The sequence below is a fragment of the Chelonoidis abingdonii genome, chromosome 15 (assembly GCF_003597395.2).
Source record: "Chelonoidis abingdonii isolate Lonesome George chromosome 15, CheloAbing_2.0, whole genome shotgun sequence".
Lineage (NCBI taxonomy): Eukaryota > Metazoa > Chordata > Testudines > Testudinidae > Chelonoidis > Chelonoidis abingdonii.
The window spans coordinates 38444771-38464299 of NC_133783.1; the positions used below are offsets into that span (position 1 = coordinate 38444771).

The 19529-nt window shown below is 41.3% G+C and overlaps 1 protein-coding gene across 2 annotated transcripts in view; it reads right to left on the reverse strand.

Moving 5' to 3' along the window:
• Positions 1-15723, reverse strand: part of LRRC27 (leucine rich repeat containing 27) — a 55962-nt gene extending 40239 nt beyond the window's left edge. For both annotated transcript variants that reach the window (XM_032799737.2, XM_032799735.2), the window contains exons 1-3: positions 15447-15723; positions 14956-15086; positions 10836-10894 (exon numbers count right to left, since the gene is read on the reverse strand). In XM_032799737.2, the coding sequence (XP_032655628.1) occupies positions 10836-10894; positions 14956-15086; positions 15447-15662 (406 nt within the window). In that variant the 5' untranslated portion in view covers positions 15663-15723. The remainder of the gene's footprint in view (positions 1-10835; positions 10895-14955; positions 15087-15446) is intronic.
• Positions 15724-19529: the final 3806 nt, after the last annotated feature.

The following is a 19529-nucleotide window of genomic DNA, read 5'->3' on the forward strand; positions in this document are numbered from 1 at the left end:
CAACCTAGCAATGTCTATACTTGGGGTTAGGATCAGCTTAACCACGTTGCTCAGGGGAATGGATTTTTCACACCCTTGAGTGACACAGTTGGATTGATTTAACTTTTTAGTATAAACCTGGCCTGAGAATTCCTTAGAAGTGCCCCATCAAAGTAATTCCTAGGATTAACCCTGTTTTCCTTATGAGATCATAGCCCATGGTATAGCAAGGTTCATTTCTTATGGAAATGGAGCCTCACTTTACAATATAACAGTGCAAAGGGAGGTCTAACACTCTCAAAAATATACCAAAAGAAAAACAGATCAGGAAACACATAAGAACATATGAATGGCCATACTGGGTCATACGAATGGTCCATCTAGCCTTCCACCAGTCTCATGTCTTCCAACAGTGGCCAATGCCAGGTGCCCCAGAGGGAATGAACAGAACAGATAATCATCAAGTGATCCATCCCCTGTCACCCAGTTTCAACTTCTGGCAAACAGAGGCTAGGGACACCAATCCTGGCTAATAGTCATTGATGGACCTATCTGCCATGAACTTACCTAGTTCTTTTTTTAACCCCGTTAGTGTCCTGACTTTCACAACATCCTCTGGCAAGGAGTTCCACAGGTTGAGTGTGCCTTGTGTGAAGAAATACTTCCTTTTGTTTGTTTTAAACTTGCTGCTTATTAATTTCATGTGGTGACCCCTAGTTCTTGTATTATGAGAAGGCATAAATAATACTTCCTTTTTCACTTTCTCTACACCAGTCATGATTTTATAGACCTCTATCATATCCCCCCTTAGTCATCTCTTTTCCAAGATGAATTGTCCCAGTTTTATTAATCTCTCCACATACGGAAGCTGTTCCGTACCCTTAATAATTTTTGTTGCCCTTTTCTGAACCTTTTCCAATTCCAATATATGTTTTTTGGGATGGGGTGACCACATCTGCATGCAGTATCCAAGATGTGGGATACCAGGGATTTATATAGAGGCAGTATGATATTTTCTGTCTTATTATCTATCCCTTTCTTAATGATTCCCAACATTCTGTTCGCTTTTTTAACACTTTTTTAAAGTAAGAGAAAATGGCACATAACTGTCTCCTGCTGCTACTTAAATATCATCCAAAACTGAGTTGTTCACTGTATCCTTATCTACCTGCTGCATTCTAATGATTTTGAGAAGAGACATACTGTTTACATCAGCCTAAAGTTACAGTTACATAAGTATTCTATCTATTCTAGCTTGAAACAGACTGTATGAAAATGATTAGTGATATCCATTTAGCAGCTGAAAAAAACAAAACAAAAAAAGATTTAATGCACCATCTCTGAATACAGTTTTCACCAGATGGTACCTGGTGTCTGTTGTCATCAGTGCATAAGACAGACAACATTATCTAGGCAGAATCCATCCATATTCATATTTGTCAAAGAATATTTCCATAATAAAATATTTTTAGTTGTCAAAAAGATACCATAACATACAGTACTAGTAGGAAATTAGAATTTTATAACACACAGGTTTATCAAAAACTATATTTTTATACTAGAGTTGCCTTCCATCTAATAAATGCAAGTCTTTAATATTGTAGTATTACAATGGATACTACCAATTAGTATACTGTAATGTAAATTAAAATACAAATATTCAGTGGTATGTCATAAATGTGAGAAATAATTAACAAAAGTGTATAAAACATTTAGTGCACAAAGACTAAACACCGTGTTGTGCTGTTGGCTTTGTGAAAAAATATATCCCAAACAGCTGAAATATCTGCATTTCTGTTTCTCTAACAAACAAGCATTCCCAAAGCCCTAAGCAACAATGACTGCCTTCAATACTGCACTGATAAGTAATACTGAGATTTAAAGAATAGAAAACATTTTATATATTTGTTTGCATTGCTGTTGTAGCTGTTTTGGTCCCACAATATGAGCGAGGCAAGGTGGGAAAGGTAGTAACTTTTATTGGACTTTCTTCAGCTGATGGAAAGGACAAGTTTTCAAGCTTCAAAGAGCTCATTCTCAGGTCTGGGGAAGGTAACCAGAGTGTCCAAGCTAAATACAAGATGGGACAGATGGTTAAGCATGCTTCACACATGTTATAGGAGACCACTTAAAATGAAGCAGACAATTAACACGTCTGCAGTCATAGAACAGTGGAGAGTCAGTAGGCAGCAGAGTGTGTTAGAAATTGTTGTAATGGGCCATGTGACAAAGTGGGACTCACCACCACAGCACCTCCTGCTGGCCATCCTGGAAATTAGCTCTCGCCCCTTCCAATCCACCTTCAGCTAGTGGTGTCATACCTGCCCTCACTGCTGTCTTCACACTTTGGACCCGTGTCACTCCCCAGACTGCAGTGTCCTCTTCTGGGTAGGGGCAAACTGCAGTCTAGATACTGGCCACTCTCTTCATTGGCAAGTGGGGTGTGGGGGGCACCCAGGCCTGCCCGCTACTCTGGGTCCTGACCCTACTGCCAGCAGCGACCTACTGCCCTCCTCCAACCTACTTCCTATTTTCCCTTGGCCACTTCCCCTGTAACCCAAGCACCTTCTTAGCCCCTGTAGCAAGGCTCCAGCCTGGCAGTGGTCAGCCAGCAGCTTACCCTCATACTCTGCTGCCCCTGACCAGCACTGCTCTATGGTACTTCTTCAGGCACCCAGTTCTCCTCCCTTGCCTTCCACAGAAAGACTCCCTACTGTCCTCCTCCACTGCTCAGCAGCTCCTTCTTATATGGGCCAGACTGGCCCTGATTGGATGTTCCAATAAAGCTTCTCCTGATTGGCCGGCATTATAAGCCTTTTCCTCATTGGATGCCTCCTGGCAGCCTCCCCAGGGTGGCTTTACCCCTTACCTACCAGTGGGCAGTCATCCCACCGCAGGCTAAAAAAACCAATGTCTCTGGTACCTGGTTTTTAGTGTCCTTTAAAGGGGTTGTGCTGGTTTCCTTTGAGGACAAGGACTGAGAGATTAGATATGGAGCAATCACTTTGTGAAAAGTGTCTGCCCATGGATGATAAAGTTTTTTATTATTATTCTGTGAGAGTTCATTTGATAGCATACAAGATACACAAACAAGAGAACTCAGGCAGACCCAGCATATCTGCCCCATAGTACTCTTACTGAAAGAATACTAGGACTCATACTCAAACCAGTCATCACCCAAAAGGCCAGTTTCCTCCAGGACACAACCAACTTCCTCCAGAAACTCTGCACCATTAACAATCTCCCTCAGAACACCATCAATATCACCTCCATATACATCATGACAGCAACCTGCCTTCAACACCCCAAACTGGTTGACAAACTCATCCATTTCATCCTCATCCATAACAACTTTACATTTAATAGTAAACATTTTGTCCAAACCATGGTGCCATCAGATGTTGGCTGTGTATGTGTTCCCTCTGTGTACTGCACTGGCTCTGGCCAGATAGCTCAGACAACAGGCTTCAGCTGAACTGCCCCAAAGACCCAAGACTCAGTTTCAGTACCGAAGGCATGCAGCCAGGTTTATTGTTAACAAAGCACAGTTTCTAGTATCCTGTAGACTTTACAGGACCAGTAACACATGTATGTCCGTTACAATGGACCAGCTCAGACAGTAGCAGGACTTTCCACTGCCCCCTAGGCTAGACAAAGACACTCTTTCTGAGACTTTATTTTATACACCAATATGAACAAATTATGTATTGCCCCTCTGACACAGTTAGTTACTGCCCCCTGACATGGTTTGTTAACACACCTTACCTTCTACACGTTGGCTCAATCAAAACATCTTTATCCATTACACCGGCATCCTGACCTTATCTTTAAGAGAGGTCAACGTGTTCCTGTTATCTTTGGGGAATGTGTATGTACCATACTTAGTATCAGGGTGTTCTGGTACCACCCTTCTGGAATGTGTTTGTGTGAGCGTCCCGTACCTAGCACTTCTCAGGAATGTGTACGTTTTTGCAATACCAGCCCTGTTCTTGCCAGATTTGGTGAGCCTGCATGCAGGCAGAGCCTGACTTCTGCTCACAATTTGAATTTTGCTAACTTTGCTTTATAATAGCAGGGCTTGACCACTACTTTAGTTTTGGCCTCAGGCCTCATACTGGGCCTCTGATCCAAGGTGTCATGTCTCAGGCTGTTTTTCTACTACACATTGGCACTAGGATGACTACCCAATATGCCACTTTCTTTATGAGTCACCTCAAGGACGAATTTCTGGAAGAATTTTTGTTCTCTGGACAGATGACCTAAACTCCCTCATAAATTTACACCATAATTTCAACCACCACCCAGCCATCAAACTCCAGAACTCCTACAGCAGGATCAAATACCTGGACAGCACAATTAGTTTGAATCATGGGACTCTACAGATAACTAATGACAAGAATCATGGATCACCACCACCACGGATCACCACACTTATCTTCACAGATCCAATAATCACCCTAAATACACTAAGAAATCTGTTACCATCAGATACCAGAGGACACATTCCAAGGAGATAGTCCAGAATACACAACTTAACACACTTAAAACTGTGTTCAGTAAACCAAGACTCTCCACCAAAGATGCAGAACACATCATGGAATGGGCCACCCAATACTCCAGGAGAAGGTGCTTCAACACAGGGGTGGGGAAAAGCCCTCAAGGACCACACACAACTAGTTGTCCCCTACTACCTCACTCATAGTGGCACCAGGCCCTGCCAGAACAATAGATGCAAATCCTGAATACATATCTCCACAGCTAAGATGAATATCCCCTGCAACACACCTTTCAAAATCCAGGGGTCCTACACATGCCTGTCAGAACATGCGTACCTCATCCAGTGCATCAAATGTCCCAATAACAACTATGTGGGTGAACGCACAAAATCACTACTCTTTCAAATGAACTCACAGAGAAATATGATAAAAGACAAAAATACCCTATCACTCCTGGGCAAACACCTTTCACAAAGCGATCACTCCATATCTGACCTCTCAGTTCTCATTCTCAACAGAAAACTGTATCACACTTTCAAAAGACAAGCCAGGAAATTTAAAGTCATAACTCTGCTAGACACTACAAACAATGGTTTAAGAGATACTGATTTTATGGCCTATTACAACAATTTGCAACACACCTTGCTGCCTACTAATCCTCCATTGCCCTACAACTGCAGAGGTGCTAATTGCTTACATCATTTTAAGTGGTCTTCTACAACAACCTGTCTCACCTTGTATTTAGTTTGGATGCTCTGATTACCTTCTACAAACCTGAGAAAGAGCTCTGTGAAGTTTGAAAGTATGTCCTTTCCACCAACCAAAGGTGGTCCAATAAAAGATACTACCTCATCCACCTTATCTCTCTCATGTTATATATCTATTTAAAAAAAATCAAAATTTGCTGAATGAACTACAATTACCCAAATGCCTTTCCATATAGTTATGATTTACAGATTAGAAAATTACTTAAAATAATCATAATATAGAATGTAGAAGTGAAGCAACAATATTGTCATAAAAAAGAAACAGTGTTGAAAATGTCAGGTTTCAGAGTAGCAGCCGTGTTAGTCTGTATCCTCGAAAAGAACAAGAGTACTTGTGGCACCTTATTTTAGAGACTAACAAATTTATTTGAGCATAAGCTTTTGTGTAACTGTAACCCACGAAAGTTTATGCTCAAATAAATTTGTTAGTCTCTAAGGTGCCACGAGTACTCCTGTTTTTTTAGTGTTGAAAATGTAATTTATGAAGATCTCTTTGGGTTAGTTTAGTACTGAGAAATGAAATCTATCTTTAAGCAGAAGTGATTAGAATGATTCATTAGAACTGATATCTTCTGTACCAGAAGAATGGAATCAACTTTTTTACATTAGTTGGAGACCACTGTAATTTGATGATGTTTGTCTCTATATATACACAGGAGAAACAGAATTATAAAAGTTAGAGCCAGAAAAGACCTATTAGATCATCTAATCTACCCCCATGCCAAAGCAAAATTAAAAGAGAAAAAATGTTAAAAAAGTGGGTTAATGAATGTGTTTCTCTAAAACTAGGAATATTCACTGACATGCAGTTTCACAGATTCCAAGGCCAGAAGGGATCACTGTGATCATCTTGACATCTGCTATAACACAGGCTATAGGACTTCCCCAAAATAATTCTTAGAGCATATCTTTTAGAAAAACATCCAATTTTGATTTTAAAATGGTCAGTGTGACATTATGCTCCATATACTTTATTGAAATATGCTTATAATATGGATATGACATAACTGAGATGTACATTATGCAAGACGGCTCATGTCAGGTATCATTGGAAAGGCTGTGATTTATGGACTGTGTTTATCCAATTTGTATGCATATATCATTCTTTGTATCTAAACTGGGAATACTGACCATGTCTCTGTATTTCAAATGTGCTACACTGGATGAGGCCAAGCAATGTTAGTGGCTTATTGAAGGAATGCACACAAGCATAAGGATTACCCAGGAACTGTGTGCAATAGAAACCTCTCAGAGACAGCTCTACACAATGAGAACTGTTTGACACAGGTTATAGCAAAAAAAGCTTTCCAGGAAGTGCAGGAAAGATAAGAGAGGGACAATGACAACATGTGGGGGCTTCCCCGCTCCCTCCCCCTATAACAACACTCCTGAAAACACCTGAGGAACAAAGACTGAACTGTGGGAAGTGATGGTCCCAGGCTGGAAGGATTTGAGAAAAGCCAAGGCAACTTGTGCCTTAAAAATCTGCCAGTCTGTTTATCACTCAGGATGAGAATCTGCTAATTTGTATCCTACCTATCTAATGTGTTAAGCTCAGTTTGTGGCTTTTGTTTATTTCCTAATTTATTTACTATTTACTGCTTTGTTCTGTTTTCTATCCCTTTAAACACTTTAAATCTACCTTTTGTAGCTAATAAACTTATTTTGTTTATTATTAAACCCAGTTTATGTAATTTCTAATGTGGGGGGGAGAAGTCATGCACATCTCTCTTCACATTGAGGAAGAAGGCAGATTTTTTATGGACTCGCACTGTGCAGATTTTTTGGCAAGACAGTATTATTTTGGGTTTATCTCCCAAAAGGGGTGTTCACGTGAGTGCTGGAGGAGTCCTCTCACACAGAGCCAGTGCAGTTTAAGGCTGCAGCTGGGTATGGCCCTACCTGTGTGTATGTGCTGCAAGAGGCCAGAGAGCCTAATTCAGCAAAACAGGAAGTGGGAACCCAGGCTGGTGGAGCAGGAGAGGCTCAGTAAAATCCCAGAACATCAGGTAGCATCCCAGAAGGAGCTTCAACCCATCACAGTCAGTGACAAAAAAATCCAACACAATATTGTTCCAATAGTTAATTACTCTCTGTTAAAAATGTACACCTTATACACAAGTACTGGGGCGGGACATTCTGTGGTCTACATTGTGCAGGAGGTCAGACTACAAGATCAGAGGGACCATTATGATCTTGTAGTCTGAGCTTCTGCACAATGTAGGCCACACAATATAACCCACTCAGTCCTGTAACAAACCCCTGACCTATATCTGAGCTACTGAAGTCCTCAACTTGTGGTTTAAAGACCTCAAGATGCAGAGAGTCCTCCAGCAAGTGACCCGTGCCCCACACTGTGGAGGAAGGTGAAACCCCCCACCCCCCATTGCACTGATCATTATTTCCAGAACTTCTTTCTCGGATACAGTAGTTATACAAATTGCATGTCATCTACAAAAGTGAGGATTTGTTAATGCAGAAATATCATTTAAACTAACATATCCAAGAGACAACATATTTTGAAATGACATTTCAACATGGCTGCTAGCAAGTACTAATGGAAGTGGAATATTTGAGGTGAAATATGAATATCGGACCTACTATTATCTGCATTGCCAAAATATTCCCACCAAAGAAATGTTATTTCATACAAATCACACTAGCTTGACAGTGGAAGCCAATACATTTGTCATGCCTATGTAAGCAGAGTCAGAATGAGTTTTCCCCTGACATCTGGTGGTGAGCTGTGGAAAAGGACTTCAGGGGCTGATTTTGTTTGCATGGGCACACCCACCCTGCCTACCTGATAGGACTGTTTGCCCAAATGGTCACTTTGGCTGCTGTGGGATCCCCAGTCTCTTTGTTATTGGAGCAGGAGTAAGAAAGTGTTGTTATACTGGTTATGTGAATCAAGGACAGTAGAACTGTACTTGGCATTTTATGACTGAGGGACTCACCCTCAACTAAGCAGCACTCACTAGCCAGGGGACCCTTCAAAACCCAATGAATTGTGAGAGAGGCTGGGGACAGAGATTTGGAGGGTCTTAAACACCCCTTTGAACTTGCCTCTTGCCATTGTGTAATAACAGAACTAAGTTTGACTCAATTAGGAGTCTTATTACGTGCTGCAGAGCTGAAATCACTGATACCTAGGTCTAAGCATTAGAACTACTGTGGGCTAGTGGTTCTGATGCAAGAAGACTACCCAGCTGCACCAACAATGAGGCTCCTGTAGTAACAGCTGAAATCACTGAGAACTGTGTTAAGTAGGGGAGGCCTGAAGACATATTGGTGAGTAGCTAGCAGGACAGCTAGTGGAGATGCATAGCAGGCAGAGAGGCTAGCAGAGTGGTGTAGTCAGCTGGGTGGTTGATGGAGAGGGGTGGCAATCAGCCATTGAGGAGTTGAGCAACAGAGAGTGTAAGGTGACTCCATATCTTCCCCCGCTTCCACCCAGGCTGGGAGGTGAACTCTGCAGTTGAACTTCTGAACTCTGGGGCTGCACTGACCAAGGATGGTAACTGTGGATTGGGTGATTTTTGGGTTACTGGACTTAAGACCCTGAGGAGAAAAAGACATTGCCAAACTTACTTGGGGATGGGTCTTTTGCTCATGGTTTGTGTTATGAATCCTGTTTGTGGTGTTTCCTCAACATAATGCCGCACTTTTCCCTCCTTTATTAAAAGGCTTTTGCTACACTCAGATTCTGTGCTTGCGAGAGGGGAAGTATTGCCTCTTAGAGGTGCCCAGGCATAGGTGGTGAGCTATATTCCCCCCATGGTACCCAGGCCCCAGCAATATTCAGAGCCCAGGAGTCCAGCTCCACTAATATTTGAGGCCACCCCACTTCCTGCACCTCCCCTGAGTGTCCTCTGGCCCCCTCTGGCTGCCCCCATACTTGCCTTTCCGGGGCCCTGGAGCAGAGAGTCACTATCTCTTCCATACAGCTCTATGCTGCCTCCCTGAAGCAACTACTGCCAGAGGGTCTTAGTGCCCCCATCTCAACTGCCAGGGCAAACTGACTGAGCCTGCCCTTCCACCTCAGACCCTTCCCTCTTCAGGCAGGACCCTCCAGCAGCATAGGGCCCTCCTTCTCCCCCCACCCGCAGTCACTGCTCCTGCCCCATGCTGGGCAAGGAGGCAGCCCCTTCCCTCACCCCCAGTGAGGCTACAGTCAGGGGCAACAGCAGGGGAGGAGGCGCACGCAGCACTCCCCCAGCACCCACCACAGGGAAGGTGAAGGAGATTCTTGGACCTGAGAGGGGCCCTAGGACCACATGCAGTGACAGTGGTGGGGGTGAGTGTGCTGCTAGAGGATAGGGTGGGAAAGGGGGGCTCCTCCCCCAGAGCTTGCTGCTGCCGGCAGGGAAAGGGCTGCGGGGAGTCCTCCTCTCTGGCCCCTGTCCTGGAGCAGCCTGCCTACACCCCAAACTCATCTACAGCCCTGCCCCACCCCAGAGCCCACTCCCCCAGCCAGAGCTTTCATCCCCCCACTGCACTCTCAACCCTATCCCTGAGCCCCTCCAACACCCCAAACACCTTATCCCCAGTCCCAGCCAGAGCCACCACACCCCAACCCTCTGCCCCAGCCCTGAGCCTCTCTAAAACCCCATTCCCCCCCAGCCCCAGAGCCCTCACCTCTCACATCCCTACTCTCATCCTGAGCCCCTTCCACACCTCAAACCCCTCATCTGCAGCCATACCCCACAGCCCTCACCCCTGCACCCCCTCCCATCCCCAAACTCTCTCCCAGAACCTGCACCCCCTCCCTCCACACCCCTTCCATCCCCAAATTCCCTTCCAGAACCTGCATCCAGCACCCCAACCCCCTGTCCCAGCCTACGACCTGCACCCCAGACCTCCTCCCCCACCCAAACTCCCTCCCAGAGCCTTGGGCAGGTGGGGGACAGAGTTTGGGAAGGGGCAGGTTCTGGGCACCACCAAAATTTCTACAAACCTGCCACCCCTGCACCCAGGGGGGGTGATATGTAATTATCCCAAGTCACTGGGTGGGGGCTTGAGCTGGTTTTGCTTTGTGTTATTGAAAAGAAACCCCTAGATACTGAACTTGGTCCTTGTTGCTGCCAACTCTGATGGGCAGAAGGGTTACACTTATAATACATATTTTACATGATTTACTGTTTTTGGTTTCTGTATGTTAAGCCATGCTAAATTATTGAATCCATATATACAGAAATATTTCATATGCGATAAATGTAGCCTTCAAAGAATACACTTGCTTAAATTTCAAACTCTCTCATTCTGTTAAGATTCTTCAGTCCAACTGTTCTTCTAAAAGCATTCCAGGTCACTTTCCCCCTTTTTTTGATGATGTAAGGTAGGTAGATATATAATTACTCAGTTTGTATAGGACCTTTGGACATGCAATTTTGTGGGCACAGTTTTAGAGGTCACTTTTGAAAATGTATTTGTCATCATAAAATTTATGTGCAACTAGTATTTGCTACAAAACAAGAAGCTAACTTTGGTTATATTTAGCTACTTTGCTATACAGTATTAATCTTGACTAGAGCATTACATGGAAAAAGTCAAAGTCTGCTAGGACTTCTGGGGGAAAAAATTAAGTACTTACCAAGCTCCACCGGCAGCCTTTTTATAGGATTTCTTTCTAAAAGTAAAGTTTTCAATTGCCTTTGTAATAAAACAAAAATAGTAACAACTGTAAAAGCAAAATTAAAGTGCATTGTTAAAACACAAAAATAGGTCACTTTTTTTTGTTGGTTAATTTTTCTTGCCTTTGTTTTCTACCACACTAATGATATCTGAATCCCCATAGATACCATCAATGCTCAACTATGGCTTGTGCATCTCAGTGGTTCAAGGTCTCATGGCCTGATGTCTGCTTTCAAATGTAAGCTATTGTTGCATACCATTTCAATATTTTATGTTGTTTCCTGCTTTCTTTTTTTTTTTAAAAAAAAACTGATTATTATTGGTAGCACCACCTCTATTAAGGTTATCTGACACTTCCATACTAAGATGTGGTTTTCACTTGGGTTATAACTTTGCCAAAATTTAAACAGACATATACAGACAACCTTAATTCTGGCATTTCCTAACGTCTGAGCACTTGACTTTGTAACCTTAATAACATTCTTTTAACTTAGATATTACATACAAACAAAACTAACAGTTTCTTAGACTCCTTTTTTTTCAAATAGACAAGGCATTATCAGTACTCTATTTTCAATGGGTTTTCCCTTACAAAATTGACACCAGAAATTTGATAAAAACAGTTTCTGAAACATGGAAGTAATTTCTTTTGAAGTTTGATGAATGAAAATGATAGAACTAAATTATATTGTTAAGATACGACAAAACAAAAAGAAGTTTGGTGGTTTCAACACCACCTTTGTTTATCTCTTTTGAAAAAGTTTTAATTTATCATATGCATTTTTGGAATCCCTTAATTTTAAAGAAAACTAAATTAAAACTTTTACATATCGTACTCTTTTATGTATTATTTTGTTTAATCAGAATATTCAGTTCAGTTAAAGACAATCACGTACTGTACTCCTAATTGATCAATGATTATTCACTCACGTCCTAATCCAAAACCCACTAAAGATATTGTAAAGACTCCGATTGGCATCAGTATGCTTTGGATCAGACCTCAGGATCAGAAATAGACTTGGTTAATACGTTTGAATCCATTAAAATGATTAGAACAGAACAGAATACAATTACATGGATATAGTTGTTTTCCATATTTCCCATCAAATATGGAAAATGAGCTTGTGATACGGCATCCAGAATCACTGGCAGTATTTGACCCAACCTCAGTTTAACTATGCAAGATGCTTCCACTTTTGAAAATAAAAATAATTAATTTCTTAAAACAACATTAAAAGGTCAACGTTACAATTTAATCCAGGAAACATAATGAAATCAATTAAACAAACAAAAAAAATCAAAACTTTTACAACAGAAGACAATACGGTGTGTAATAAAATGCTAAACTGCATTATATTGTTCAGCCGCTAAGTGTATTATACCATTCAGTATTAAGTGGTGCTATGTGTAACATTCCTCACCCGAGAATATAAGAGTTATACCTTGCCTTGCATTAAAGTATCTAAAAGTGATCACATCTTCATCTCTCTCTAGGATGGAAGGTCTGTTACCAGTCCATAGCTGGCACATGAAAGGGTGCACCCTGAATCCATCCATATGCAATATCTCTTTGATTCTGGTATGCGCTTCCATGCTTGTTAGCTTAAACGAGAAGCTTAATTTTTTTATATGTGAAAATTCCTCAATGTTATCATCAAAAGTTGTTATATAACAGGTTAGAGACAAAATTCTTTTTGAAATTAAAAGGGCTGCCAAGTCTTAAGGATTTACTATAAGGCCTGGTTTTGTGATGCATGGTCACAAGGATAATTAGTATCACTTTTGGTTTACACTTTAATTGATTTCTGAGGTTCTCTGCCCCTTGTGAGATGAAAAAAATTGAACTCCCTCACAACATAAGACCAGATTTTGCGAGTTGAGAAGATCCTGGACCCAATGGAAGGGCTGAATATATCCATAAAGTGTTGATGAATTTATTAGGTTTTACACTGTGAAAACTAAAAACTAAATCTAAAATTGGTTTTTGTCACACAGATTTTTAGTGAAATGGTAGTAAATGAACTGCTTGGTGCTAATATTTATAAATTGAAATCATTATTATTTTTAATCTTCCACTGTATTGTTCATACATGCAATATTATCTCCCTCTAAACCATTACCTTTCAGTGAATGATCTGCCTCACCGACATATGCAACATACAAAGTAATATGAGAAACTGTCATACTTGCTTTAAATTTTACCAGTTTTTTTAAGTCATTCAGTATGATAATCTAAAAGCTACAGTATGCAGCTGTTTCATTGTATTTATTCTTTCTAGAGTGCTGTATTATTTCTTAATCTCAAACACTAGCTACTGCACATAGCCCTGAATAAATGGACTGTGAGCATGGGAAGCCCAAAGGGTTAGTGAAGTACAAAATCTTTCCTCTTGCTCCTACAGTGGCCTTTCCTGCAGCTACTCTTCCCAAAGACAAAGTTTCACTTACTAGATCCACTCAGCATACCCTCTCCTCTCAATTGGGGCCCACAGAACAACAGCTGAGATTACAGTCTCCTGTGACTTCACTATTCATGTCATCCAAATAACCTCCAATAAATACTCCTCCAACAAAAGTAGTAAATCAAAGACTGATATTCTTGAAAAATGAGAAAAAAAGGAGCAAAAATTGTGAAAGCAAACTTTAAAGACATCTTTGTAAATCACAGAGAAAATGTAATGGAAAATTGGAATATTTTCAAGTTTCCAGTAAAATAACCTTTCCCATAACTATGTGTCTCAATGGTTGTTGTGACCTGCCAGGACTAGCTGTTGAAGCCCCTACAGTGCTTGCCTCCATGTCGTGGTACACCTGGCACACTACTGACACCGTAAGGGTTTGGTGTATTCTGGCACTGATCAGCAACAATAACTACAACAAATTCTACTATAATATGAGGTAAGGATTCAATGAAACTCTACTAATGCAATGGAATGCACAGTAATATCTCTGAATGTTTTATGCTGGGAGTTTTTGAAAAGTTAGCACTAGTGAGTGGTATATTACTTATATAAAGATACATGCACACACAGAGTTTACTAATCTCAAGACTCAAATGGAGATGTGTACACTGATGCATGGCAAATTTACATGACAAAAATACTATTAATCCTGTCTTTTTAAAAAAGTTATAATTTTAAAAAGGTACAAAACTTGACAACTTTCAGATTCACCGACTCATTTTTCTGATCATAAATTGATGATATAATGCTATATAAATCACATACAATATATTATGTTAAAATACCATTAAGCATCTTATTTAAATAAAAAAGTCATGAAACTGTATCTTCCCTTTAGAAAATTCTCCAACATCTCACTATTTTCAGAAGTTGCCTCTTCCCCAATAACTACAGTGTGGAAGCTAGGATTCCTTTTTGACCATAATAAGCAAACTCTTATTTAGCCCAGTATTTCTTTTAATACAGAGATGAATTTAGTTTTTTGTTCATGCCAGTTTCATTGGTTTAATATTGCCCAAACTGAGGTCTTTGGCCTTTTCCACCACTAATACCTCAGCAAGTGACAAGGTATCACATAGATATCTCATACATGGAACTACTAAAATGGTCTTCTCACTGCACTCATGACTTCCTGCCACTGTAATCATTCATTTCAGTATCTAGCTGTCAGGTTTATTTTTGTGTCTCTGCTCCACAGTACTCTTATGTCTCACCATGATTTACTTAGTTTATTTGATTGCTAGTTCATTTTCACATGACCCAAATTAGGATTTGAAACTATGGGCTTGATTTATCTCTCAATTTCCTCCTCCTCTTCCTCACAGCAGCATAAACCAAACTCAATGGAATTAAAGTGGTGCAAAATTGAAATGAAAGGGGAATCAGGCCATATGCCTCTGGAGGTAAAAGGGTTTGTGCACTAATCTACTGTACTAGTTAGTTGTACTTGCTCATTTAGTTGAGTGTTATTAAATATAATTCTTGCTTACTGTTCTTCAGTTCTGATGTCAATATAGAACTATCCTGCATAAAAGTCTGAGAACAAGAAAATTACATTAGAGACAAATAGAGGAAGAATAATTTTTTGCTATATTATCAATACAAGAAATGCCTTACTTGTGACATCCAATTCCAGGGGGAAGAGTTTTAATTTTGTTATACCGGAGATCCAGCCAAACAAGATTTGGCAGCTGCTGAAATAAATCCTTAGGAATTATGGCTAAAGCATTTCCTTCCAGATGCAAATGCTAATGTAGAAAAAATAAATATGTTTTAAAACCAGAATTAGAGTAGAATGCCTGTTCTCTTGGCATGAAGAACATTACTGTGAAAACCCCAGTAAACTGAACTATAAACTATTCTAAAAATTACATTTTCATAAAACCATGAAGGAGATGATTGGTACAATCAGTTATATAAATTACTCAAATAAATCATTTATTTAATTAAGTACTAGCTTTTAGAAAGCAGAGGGGGAAAGAATCATAGCTAAGAATCTGTAGATTTTCCACTAACTTTAATGAGAGCAGTACTGGGCCTTTAATTGGTGCCTACAAAATTTAAGTCAAGTGTGTAATTATCAGAGTTACTCACAGCAATTTACTCACTTTAAGGTTGGGTAATTTGTATATTTCCTCAGTAAGATGCTGAAGTTTTTTCCTACTCAAATCTAGACTATTTGAAGTAGTAGATAGTGTATCTTCAACTGCCTTCCTAACATCTTTTGATGAACTGGAACCAGATAGGTGTCTCCTTTCCTGATCTTCATTCTCTAAGTAACCATCACCACCACCACAAGACTCTTCACAAAGGTTTTCATCCATTTGTTAGCAAACCTAAAATACTGACTCCATAATGCAAACTGATCATCTGAAGGTAAGTAATAAGCTGAGAACAAAAAATAATAATAATAATAAAGAACATACATAAGACAGGTTTCTTTTTTTGTGATATTTATTCCCCATATCCTCACTAGTGCTATGTGATACTTTAGATCATCAGAAAATAATGAGGTTATTCTATATTTTTATATACATTTAAAGGTAACAAAGGGAAAAAAAACATTGGGTTCATGCCTCTCTTACCGCTGCACCCCTTATATCCTTCTCCGATACCTTTCCTTATATTTTGAATGTGTTCAAATTTCCCATGCACCACATGATCTCCATCTCCTCCAATGCTTTCTCAAAATACATTTCAAACCTGAGTACAGTACCTTGTTTTCAGGGATGGTACTTGCACCTTAGTAAGTATATAGTAGCTGTTTCCCAGTCCCCTCTGTCCCCTCCAACTTTCCCTTCTCCCTCTGCCAACACCCACTTCTTCCTTTCTTACTAGTTCTAACTACCACAAAGCCATAAGCATTATAGAGTGCTCAAAATCCCTAAATGTCTGACGTGCACCTATTTTTCTCTTTCTGGTGGCGGAGGGTACTTCCTAGTCCATCTCAAATACACCCAGAAGTCAGCGGACTTCTCTGCTTAAATTACCTCATCTGTAAATTGGGAATAATAATGCTCACTCATCTTTGTACAGATCTTCAAGGGCCATGAATGAAAAAATATTATATAGGAGCAATGTGATGTTATATAAAATTGTTTCCAACATCCTATGTCTAACTGCAGGAACATCTTAAGTATTTTTCTTTAACTTCTTTAAAAATCTGTGGATATACAAGGCCTGATCCAATCCTGTTGATTTTAAGAGGAGAAACATGATCCAGTGACTAGAGTGCTAGTCTGAGACTTGGTAGACTAGGGTACAATTCTCTGGTCTGTCACAGAAGTCCTCTGTGACCTTGGGCAAGTCACTTGGGCAAATTTTCAAAGGTGTTCAGCCACCAAAAGAGGCAGGTAGACACCTAATGAGATTTTCAAAAGTGCCTAGCCAAGTTAGGTCCCTCCTTTTGAAAATCCCATTAGCGCCTATGTGCATCTTTACGCACCTAAGCACTTTTGAAAGTCTGTCCAAAGTCTGTGCCTTAGTTCCTCATCTGTAAAATAGGGATAATAATACTTCCCTACCTCACAGGGTCTGTGTCACAGGTGGGGATGATAATAATGCTTTAAATGACTGGGAAATGCTCATATACTATAGTGATGGCAGCAAAATAAGTACCTAAGACAATGAGAGCTGGGTTGACCCTATAGTAAAAGTCCAGCAAAGGGATACAACTTAACTCTCTGTATATACAGTTCTTTGTAGAGTCTGACATTATATGTTGGTAATAATAGAGTTGTTCTCATAAAATAATTCTAACAAAATTTTTGTGATAAAATTGTTTCTGTATTTTTTTCCTGAAGCCACAGTTACATTATACACTGCAGTTTGGTTTAGATTAATTTACATAATTTTGCTTGCCTAAAACAGGTTTTAAATATTCATGTACAAATTCCTGGGATTTTTATCATTGTAAACAATTTATCATTTAGAACATTTGTTTACAACATTATGTAGCCTCAAAGTTGAGTGTTTTGATTTAAAGAAAAACAAAAAAGCTTAAAAAAAATCTCAAAGCTTTTCCTTGTGCCTCTCCTGTTCCTCAAATGTCTGTGGCAATATCACATCACCTCCCATTTCTTATTTTGTTTATGCATTCTTATTGCCATTGCAAGGTTGCTTGTATGTAGTTGTAATGCAATACTAACTGATAGTACAACAATACGAACCAAAAACCAGATCCTGCAAAACATGTATGCATTTAACTTTATTGATTTAAGTAGTCCCATTGAAAGGAAATTAGCTAAGCATTACGTGTTTTAAGGACTGAGGCCTATGTATCTGAACTGTGTAACTTTTTTCCAACTTCTGCTCCTTAGAAAAAAAATATGAAAAAGGCAAGATAACAATTATAATGCTCCTTACCTAGAAATGACACAAGCCTCACTCACAGATTCATCTGAAAGTTTCCATTTCTTGTAATGAAGGATTTTGCAATGAGATTTAATAGATCATTAAAAAAAAAAGTCTCATACAGAGCCCTTACTTGTCTCCTTACTCCAAATACAGGCACAGAAACACAGATGAACTTATTCTCCTCTCACAGGGGTAAAAATCAGGATTAACTCCACTGGAGTGAGCAGAAGCACACAGCTGTAAAACTGGTGTAAAGTGAGACCAGACAATAATCAGGCCCAGAGAGTTATAAGCCATACTGGCTTTTAAATTCACAAAAATCCTGACACTGTAGTAGTTTCAGCTGACACCAGGACAATATTACCTCTGAGGTTTTAATACTTCATTTGTTAAACTGTGACCCTGAACTCAGCCCCAGCCAGGAAGGAGTCTCCCCTTCAATTCAGGTCCAGGACTTGCCCCATTAGGACTGGTTTCCTCCCAGGGTTCCCACCTTTTAAATTACCCGCTGCAGAGCGGACCCACTACCATAAGGACACAAATGTCACCCTATAAATAGCATCACCTTGGGAAGCAGAAGTCGCCAAACAAATTCCTCAGGGAAGTTTTGTTGGCCTGACGTTATTTTGACGGACAGGCAGCACAGCGTCCCAGGAGACTTTGTTCGCCCTATAGAAGATCCGGCAATGGGGAGGGGGCATGACTGCAACAGGGCTGCAAACCACCAAACGGCCCTGCGGGCTCCCCATCGGAGGAGTGGGGCAGATTCCCCACGAGCAGCAGGCTCCTCCCCCGCCAGCCCAGCCAGCTCCCCTCACCCCCCGGAGCATCTTCCTGACCCCTTCTCCCAAGAGCGCCCCCTCCCCCGATTCCGGCCCGGGGAGCTCCTACCTGCCGCCGCCGCCCCCGGCCGCGAGCGGTCCGGGCTCCCCGGCTCCTGCTTTGTGCCGGGACCAAACTGCAACAAACAGGCCCGGGCGGCAGCCGCAGTCTCCATAGCAACAGCCAAGCGGCTATCACCGGCCTGGGGCCCCGGAGCTGGACACAGGCGCACAATGGGGACTCGCATCCCATCCACGACAACTCTCCACCCCCATCCAGAGCCTGCCCAGCAACCCCAACCCTCCCTGTGCCCCACAAATCCCCCCTCCACCCAGATCCCGCCCAGCCACCCCAACCCTCCCTGCCCCAGGCGGTTGCGCGTGGCTTGTGAGTCTGCGGTTGGGGGCATTTGTGGGCACAGGAGGGTTGGGTGGCTGTATGTAGCTTGGGGGGAGGGGGATGTGTGGGCACAGGGTCCTTGGCTGGACCCCAGGGCAGAAGAGGGCAGGGTTCACCTACAGGCCACAAACAAAGCCTGTGAAGGCCCTGAAAAGGTCTAAGGCTAGTGAGCTAGAGCAGGCTGGAGCTTTGGCATTAAAGCAGATGAAGTTACTGGGCTCAACTCTGGCTTACATCTGAAAGGCGTAGAGGCCAAAAGAGGGACCTGCCAGATGGCTGGTCGCGACAACAGAGACCAGTGCCAGACCTGCAGCAAGCCAAGTGGAGGGCTGAGGAGAGAAATACCTGAGAAGGCAAGCACACTGCTGTTGTGAGTCGCTAGCCCGACACCATTATCCAGTAAATGGCCATGGAGGTCCATTGTGTTGGGGTTGCTATAGTGGCAGATTTACTAAATATAGTACATCCAGAACTTGGTTTTGGTTCTTAGTACAGGTGCATCTCTACTGAGTCTCTCTCATCCCCAATTCATCTGCCACCTTTTCCAAAGTGTTGTAGCTACAAGAAAAGCCTACTGCAGAGAAAAATTTACTGTTCCTGTGTGCCTCTGTTCT